At 43.1% G+C, this 9,333-nt stretch overlaps 1 protein-coding gene across 1 annotated transcript; it reads right to left on the reverse strand.

Annotated features, from left to right (window-relative positions):
* Nucleotides 1-5,580: 5,580 nt before the first annotated feature.
* SARC_07683 (hypothetical protein) lies at nt 5,581-6,433 on the reverse strand (the record flags this gene model as incomplete). Its single annotated transcript, XM_014298368.1, has 1 exon — nt 5,581-6,433. A coding segment is annotated over one exon (853 nt), but the record flags the coding sequence as incomplete, so codon positions are not given.
* Between the last annotated feature and the right edge of the window lie 2,900 nt (nt 6,434-9,333).

Genomic DNA, 9,333 nt, shown 5'->3' on the forward strand with positions numbered 1-9,333 from the left:
CGCGTCTGTTGCTACGATGAATGGAATACCATCCTTTGGTGGCTAGACTACTGGTGCCTGCTGAACCACTGTTTTGAGCTACTTAAATGCGTCATCACAGTCTTTGGTCCATAGGGATAGTATTATTTATTTCAAAAATGGCAAGTATGTATGATAGTGCGCCTAGTTTGCCTTTATGACATCTGAAATGTCCAAAGGGCTTTAAGTAGTTTGCCAGGTGTGGTACCCCGTCAGACAAAAAGTTGACGAATCCGCACATACTGTTGACATCCTTACCAATGGTAGGAGTTCTCCAGTCTAGCAAGTGCTCGACCTTCATGGGATCAATCATGATTCCATCCCTGGATACTCGGTAACCCAACAGCTGAATCTCGTTAACACCGAAGTGACATTTCTTACTGTAAGTTGTGCTTGTCGAGTCTGTCTAGAACTTCTCGCACAACCCTTTCGTGCTCCTCTTTGGGTTTGGTGAATACCACAATGTCATCAATGTATACTTGTACATTGTCCATATCCCTAAACAAATCTTGCATAATTTGCTGAAAGAACGCAGGTAACATGTGTAACCCAAAGGGAGCACCTTGAACGAATATTGCTGACCCTCCCAGGTGAAGGTGAAATACTTCCGGTGTGGTTTGTAGATCTTCATCTGGTGGTAGCCCTGCTTCAGGTCATTAGTGGAGAATATCTTAGCTCCCTCCATACGCCTGAGTAGTTCGTTTATCCTTGGTAAGTGAAAATTGTGTGTCGGTATCAGAGCGTTAATAGGGCTCATATCCAAACACACCCGAACTTTCTTCAGCGTCCCGTCAGAGTTGAATCGGTCGACGGCTAAAAGCGCTAGGTTGACGGGAGTCGGCTAGTAGTTGACTGCGATCACCCCGTCATCTAACCAGGCTTTAAACTGTTCTCGTACGACCTGCTCATGACGCCATGCAACATAGTTACGTGTAGGACACTTCAGCTTCGAGAAATCTACTCTTGTCAGGTCTAGACTAATGTATCCGTTATTGAATTTGAACTTAGCCCAGTCAGTGATCTGAATCTTGTCGTTCTCAAAAATGAAGTCCTTGAGCTTCTTTGTGAAGTGAGGGATCATCTCTTTCACAGTCTTCGAAGGTTTATACACCGGTTTCAACTGGTTGTCGTCCGACTGATCCTTCTGTGGTTCAATGTTAGTAGGTAAGCCTGTAATTGTGATACCTAATACCAATAAATCACTCATACCTACTATGAGATCATAGTCAAGTGAGGTGTTACATATGACTGCCTTAGCAACTGTAGTACGTTGGTCTGTCAATGTAAACCTAAGATCGATTGCCATCTATCTACAAGTGATCTCTATTTCGTCAGCCAGTTTCAACATAGTTGGTTCTGACTTACGAGTTACGTCCGTCATTTTACAGAATCTAGAGGATATACATGAAATTTGCGAGCCCGGGTCCAACAACGCTTTTATTTCATGTCCGTTAACTCATATATCTAGGATTACACGCTCGTCTTGAGGTGTGTCCTTTTGTCGTAGTAAGACCCGGTATGTTTGTCACTTAACTTCAACCTTTGGTTGCACCTTGCATGTATGCTTGTGGTAACCTCCAGTCCCGGAACAGTCGGCACACTTCGCGATAAAGTGCTTACACTTGTCTGCGTGCTTTCCATTCCATCCGCCATCCAGCTCATGTTAGGTCATTTTCCAATTGCAATCAGTCTCACTACAGTTCTTGACCTCCTTATGCTTGGGCTTAGGGTTGCCTGCCGGCGGTCCATTTCTGGCGGTTTGGTTACCCTTAGGAATCAGAATCTAGAGGATATACATGAAATTTGCGAGCCCGGGTCCAACAACGCTTTTATTTCATGTCCGTTAACTCATATATCTAGGATTACACGCTCGTCTTGAGGTGTGTCCTTTTGTCGTAGTAAGACCCGGTATGTTTGTCACTTAACTTCAACCTTTGGTTGCACCTTGCATGTATGCTTGTGGTAACCTCCAGTCCCGGAACAGTCGGCACACTTCGCGATAAAGTGCTTACACTTGTCTGCGTGCTTTCCATTCCATCCGCCATTCAGCTCATGTTAGGTCATTTTCCAATTGCAATCAGTCTCACTACAGTTCTTGACCTCCTTATGCTTGGGCTTAGGGTTGCCTGCCGGCGGTCCATTTCTGGCGGTTTGGTTACCCTTAGGAATGACATTGTTTTTGTTGCCTTCAGAACCATTTGTATTTTTGTTATTATTGCCACCCTTGTCACCCCCTTTGTTCACCTTCTGACCTCCATTAGTAGACTGAGAGTCTCGACCATTGCCTGATCCCCCGGTGAGATTACCGCCGACCTTCTTCTGAGTATTAGTGACTTTCACCACGGAACTAGGGCGGTTGGTAAACTTCTGATCCGCTCTCGAGTAAAATTTAGTCCAGGTTAAGCCCGCTAGCTTCATTATACCGTAGGTAGGTCCCTCAATGGAGAACTCTCGTACCTTGTCCGGGTAAGATTGATGCATATCAGAGTACAGAATCTCTTGATCTCTCCTATGCAGGTTTGACCAAATGATTGTCTGCACCCATAGTACACACATGGATAGCTTGTCAGGTGACATCTCCAAAGTCTGGGCCCGTAACATGTGTGTGTCCAACTCTAATAAATAATGGGACACCGGCGTTCCTTCTTCCGGTGGTATCATGATCGATACAAGCAATTCCGGTGGAGGGTCCATCGAAAATAAGTGGATGATCATCTCACTCTGCTATTTCCACGTTTTCAGCTTAGTGATCGCTTGTTTCGCCTTCTCTAACTTGTTGTACTTGTAAGAGGACGGCTTAAAGCTCTGCTGCGCTGCTTCGAACCGTAGGTTCTTCCGTAGATTGGCAGTAATCATAATCTGTCCAAACTCTTCCAAAGACCTAGATAACAACGCCAGACTACTAGTATCGATTGGATCCTTTCGGTCCTTTTGATCAGATCTGTATGTCGATGTTTGTTTACCTATGTCCTTTACAAACTTCTTGCCTTCCACAGCCTTCTCGGTCTGAATCACTCTTAGTTCTGAATCAATCTTGGTCTGGAAGTGCGTAGCCATTGTCATATAAAGACTAGCGACATCAATCCTACCTAGATCCATCGCTTCGAGTGAAGCAGCCTAATTCTTGTTCATTTGAACAGTGAATTCAGTAATTTTCAAATCACTACTAGAGTGATCTGATCCCTTGTCAGTTGTCTGCCTCATCCTTTGATCCATCGACCTGTTATATGTGAATGAATGCTTCTGATAGGACATAAATTTGTGTTGTCGTTGGGATAGCCGGGGGCGAACTGTCTTCCGATGATGACAAAGATGTTCTAGCTTCCACCTGATCAGGTTTAGGCTCTGGTTGGGTTGTCCTTCGGAAATATCTCTGGGGCATTCCCGTGGATTGCCTTCCGGTGGTGGATTTGGTTTCGGCTCCTGTTCGGATGCCATTCGCGACATTGCTGTTGCGTCCAATCCTGGAGAAGATTGTGCTTCGGATGATGCAGATCGGATTCTGTTTGACTCTCCAGTGTCTGACAACATCTCAAATGCCAATATGGCTTGATAGAGTTCCAAATGGTTCGATATCAAGTCGGGAATGTCTCCAAGAAGATCCCGAATTGCGTACCAAATTAAGTGTGCAAAACTTCCATCTCTCCTAGTTCCGAATACCTTCGGTAGAATCTTTTGAAACTGACGGACAAGTGTGCGTGCCTGCTTACCTTCGTCAGTTTTCATTGCTACTAGCCGATTGTAATATTTAGAATCTCTAAACAAATCGAGCCCAAAATTTCTCACCGCTGCATTCATAATATACCTCGGTGAGATTGTATCATCCGGCTTGGTCTTCATTACATCCGGAAAAAAGGTTCCATACGTGTTTCAAAACAACCATGCCCGGTTGGCCCGCTGTTGGATCAACTCTCGTTGACCTTCCTCTTGGAGATCAATTTGAGTCTGGTATGGATGTCCCAGATCAAAGTTCTGTCGCCATGCCGGTCGGAGTGGTGTTTTGGGTAATCGCAAGAATTGTGAATCCAGCCCGGTGTCCGACTCGTCGTCCTGATGGTGAAGCGTATGGTCCACATCATCCGGACCTATATCCACGAAACGCAGTTGTTCCTCCGTTACGTTGATTTGGGGCTGATCCAACAGTGTTTGTGCTATTGGCACATCCTCCGAGTCATCCTCTCCTGAGTCACCATGACCTTGATCCTTCTCTGCGGCTTGCTTTTTCTTCCGCTGCTTAGTGGGTCTCAGTTCAAGTACCATTGGTTGGTAGTTCTTCAGAAAGTTTCTCATATCCCTTGCTACCATATGATAAGTAGGGTCTTGCCTATGTGCTATGCGCGATCTCCTCTAGACTGACTACGATACCAAGACGTTTACGTTAATAAGACAAGACGTTGAAACGTTTAAATGTAAATTGTTAAATAAGTTTAGCTTCAGCCCTTGGTAATGAGCAAAAGATTAGAGGATTTTAGACTGAGACTATTGTCTCTATGCTCCACTCTAATCACTCACTACTTCGGTCTAGATTTATTTTGTTTTAGTTACTAAGACTAGATATCATTTCATTGGACGCATAGTTTAAATTTCACGCCTCGAAACAATTACCCAATCAAACTAACCAATAAAATATCTATAAGTCCAACTTAAGAAAAGAAAAAAGAAAATCAAAACACCAAGTCGGTGCAGTATACATCTGCACCTTAACCCCATCACTTGGTACCTAGCTCTCCATCCCATTGAAGGCATAGACGGGCACATCTAGTTGGCTGGCTAGGATAACTCAAAATCATGTCGTCCTAAATTCTAACAACTCTGATCCTGTCCTTTTCTCAGTGGATTATCTTGCTCTGAGATCATTATCGAATTATACTATAGGTTTGTACCAACAACCATTTCATGTCTAAGACCCTCTCTCATGATACTCCTATTAATTAGAGATTCCCAAAGTGTCATTTTCAGGTGTCAGATTGGTGTCGTTCCTATATTATGTACAATTCTAATTTCAGTGGAAAAACCAATCTATATTTGGAAAGCCACCTGATTGTCCACAGTTCCAGTGATATAAGTATAAACGTTAATACAGATATACGTTTATTAAATAGGTTAACTGTGCAACTACTATTAGGAACCCGCTATTTGAACATCTCTCTCTCTCTCTCCTATCTCTCTCTGTGTATGTGTGTGTGTCTGTTTGTGTGTGTATGTGAGTGTGTGTCCCCACCTCTCCTCTCTCTCTCTCTGTTTACGCGCGCGTGTATATATATATATATATATATATATATATATATAGTGTGTGTGTGTCTCTCTCTCTCTCTTCTCTCGTGTGTGTGTTGTATGTGCGTGTGTCCTGTTTGTGTGTGTATGTGAGTGTGTGTCCCCCCCCCCCCCTCTCTCTGTTTGTATGTGTGTGTGGGGGTGGTGGGTGTCTCTATCTCTTTCTCCTCTCTCTCCCTCTCTGTGTTTGTGTGTGTGTATAGGTGTATCTCTCTCTCTCCTCTGTCTCTGTGTGTGTGCGTGTGTGGATATCAGGCTTGATTTTTCAATAAATTTTTATAAATAAAATTACTCTAATCTAGTAGCCCACTCATCCAAACAAGCTTCAATCTCGAGTTTAGCCTTATCCTCTATGTGTGCGATAGCACCGTTAGGCTGTAGACGTTCGCGAGCTCTTTGAACAAATCTAGCCAAAGTGAGAACAAAGTGTTCTTTAGAGCCCCACTCAGGTAAATCAGGATTCATTTTATTATGGTGTATACGACGCTCGTCTAATTGTTTGTCTGCTTTAGTGACGATATTTTTAAGTGTAGCATCTTGTAGTTTCCAAGTCGGTGTTGTAGCCACTTTCTTTAAGTCTGACTCCGCTATAGGGTGAGCGAGCAGTATTTCGTTCTCCTTCTGGACTCTACTACCGCCTACGTAAAGTATGTTTGGCCATAATGATTCAGCCTTTGTGCTCCACTTCATTACCATACGTTTGATTGCCTTCGTTTGACCAATAGTCATACCTTGTAAACTATGTACCGAATCAGATTTAGCAACACATATAGGTATTCCTATCCCACAGCACCTTTTACAATCGCATCGTAGTTCAGTCGCTCCTAGTATCTCATACTTCGATTTTTTATTCAAAGCATGATCAGGTGCATCGTCACTATCCTGAGATGTGATAAAAGGCTCACCTTTATAATCAATCATCTCAATAACACCCACAGGTATCTCATCTCTGTCGTAACCATTCGAATAGATTATATCTCTGATTACACCACGAGATTGCTTGGCCAAACAAACCTCAGGTACAAAGTTTACCGTAAGTTTCACTATCATTCCAACCGCCAAATATGATATCAGAGGTATTGCTGCCGCCATACCCAGACTTCTGCTACCGTTAACATTCCCAACACAGCTAGCTTTTCCGCTATAGTGCGCACGTACAACGTGAACACTATCAAAGTTACTTATATATTCGGTGTTATAGAAATCTCGGTCATTATTAAAGCATGTTGCATACAATGTACTGTCCTCCACCATACTGAATTGCTGGTGTTCATTTTGACCTACACGTTCATTGATTCTAGTAGCCCAAAACGATAAATCTCTTTTCATATTAGACTCTGCGTTTACTGTACCTGTATAACCACAACGTAGCTGCGTTAAAGCATCAATCAATGGTCCAACAGTATTTAGTCTGACGGGTTCGGTTAGTATCCAGAATTCTTTGAACTGTTGCCAAAATACTAGTCCCATGTTATCAATAGCCATATTTGTCATGGTATTGTCTAGAACTGACTTATCACATACGGTGGCAGTTGTTTGGGGTCACCAAACGTCATGATGGATGGTAGTCTACCAGCAGTGGGTAAATCACCTGTCGCGTACCTTCCTTCACTTAAAATATCTCCACATCGTTGACACATATGCCTCCAAATACGGCGACCGCACATGTAACATTCATCTACCATCAATAGTATACTATCTCTGTATCTTGATTGTGTACATGCGAAAGCTAACATACTCCCTCTTTCAGCTATCGACGAATATTCTTTTGCAGCACGACTAAATTTGAATATTCTATCCATTGTGGACCCACCAACATTGTCAGCAGCTGCTCCTGTAGGTGCGGTGATCAACGACGCAAACGGACTCCCTTTCTCAGTTTTTGCCAGTGAGTCCATAATGTTCATGACAAAGCTTTTGCCAGTACCCGCTACACCAGTTATTATCCAGCGTATCAAGGATGACTGATCGCTCAGTAAGTACTCGAGGTAAGCAGTTACTACATGACGTTGTCTATCATTGTTATAACAAAGTGTAGGATCAATATATGTGCCGTGACCAGGAAGTCCTTTACATATACTAAGTGGTTTGTCTCCATCATAGAATGATTCTCTCATTATTCACTTAAATTCCTTAATTCTTCAATTGTCCGCCCTCCCAGCCAGGCTCTCTCCACACCAGTCACACTACCAACAACAGCTTCCTAAAGTCAGTTACTACTAGCTCAGATTCCAACTCGTCACCTCCACCTCCTGCTACCAATGCTTCTTGACCACCTTCACCTAAAAAATCTATCGGCGTCTATATGTTCACCAGATCTACGTCCATCACCTACTATCGCACTTCTAGCCCGACCATCATCACTCGGGCCGATACCATCGCTTCCATATGTTGCATCACATACTGCTCTAACCACCAAATTCACAACATGCTTGGAAAGTAACTTTCCTTCAAGAGGGTACCAAAACCTGTCTATTGTAGTCTCATTGTCCCAACCCATAAACTTGTTGTCCCTCAAACTTTGATCATGTAGTAATACCATTGTTCTGCAGAACATTTCTTCTATCGGCCTTACCACAATCATAGTTCCGTGGTAGTATACTGGCACACCATTCCTACTAGAAATCTTTGACATATTATATTCATGAAAGGAATACTTCAACACATTGTTTAGTGACGAATCATCCTCGTTGCCCTCATTGTGTGCACTCTTGTCGTCTACAATCTTATCTTTCGTCAGTAGATAATTCGAGTGGACACTCGGCGCTGTCCAACATACAACGAGATACGAAGGAAGGTACGAGTGCACATATACATTTTTTCTGAGCTAATGCACATATAGCATTCTCCTGCAGATATCTTTCGTGATTTTAATATGGCCATGTTGAGACGCGTAGCTAATGATTGTAGACTGGTGCCTTCGGGCAAGTTACTTTCAAATAACTTTTTAAAGATATCTTGCGCTTCGTTTGCACTGATCTCTCTTATACATGCGTATCCGACGACATAGTCACATATCCTTTGTACGTATTTATCTCGGTTCATATAGAGCCTCGACTGTTGCAAAAAGCACTTTGCTTTGTACACGTTATCCCTGAGTTGCCGCTGTACACTTGTCTCACATCCCCGTGCGCTCTTCAACTGATCATCTGTGTCATAGTTGCCACCCCATGCGAGTGTAAGATCGCGCGATCCTTGAACTAAGCGGGGGTGGTCTCTTTTGCATTTCATCACCGCCACACCCCTCTTTATATCAATGTGCGGCACTTTTGATACTAACGTATCATCACTCCTCGCTGGTACTAGTCTATTTTCAGTGCCGAATCCAAGTCTACAAGCTCGTTTGTCAACTACCTCTCCATTCTGCAAAGTTTTAGTACCCATCTTTTGTAGACAGTACGAACTACAGCAATGTACTGACGTTCGATTCACTATATCAATTTCATGCTGCATAATATTCTCCTTCTTCACGTCGAACGTACGCCTGCTGAGACGAGCTGCCGACGGCTTCTCTGCTACCCCTTCATGTCCTGACCATTCATCAAAGTCGCCTACAAGGTCAGGAGGTACGTCATCACCTCTAAACATCTTTCGTTTGAGTATTCGATCTTCTTCAGATGCGGTTAATAAATCCATACTCGCAACCTTCATACGAGAGCGGTAATATGGAGTATCAATTTCATTATCATGTTTTCGTTTCCGACCGGAAGGATGTGCGGCTGATATACTTGTAAATACCTCTAGCAGTGTAGTAGTTGTCTTCATAATAGATTGTGTCTCTATTGCGTTTAGTCTATTGCTGACCCTACTCATATATTCGCCACTTTGGAGTTCACCGTCTTCGACTCGCATATCACATACACCTAGTGCTCCATCTAAAAGCTCGTGTATATAGTCACAGGCCTTAGTTTTCCATAGTAAAGCGTGTAAATGTATTGCTCCACGACTTTTGGCGAATTTGTATCTCGCCCAATAGTCAGATATTCTTAGTTTAGCTATCAGTACCAGCTTAAACCATGCTTTACAGCGAAGTACAAATAA

The sequence above is a fragment of the Sphaeroforma arctica genome (assembly GCF_001186125.1).
Source record: "Sphaeroforma arctica JP610 unplaced genomic scaffold supercont1.624, whole genome shotgun sequence".
NCBI classification, from domain to species: domain Eukaryota; class Ichthyosporea; order Ichthyophonida; genus Sphaeroforma; species Sphaeroforma arctica.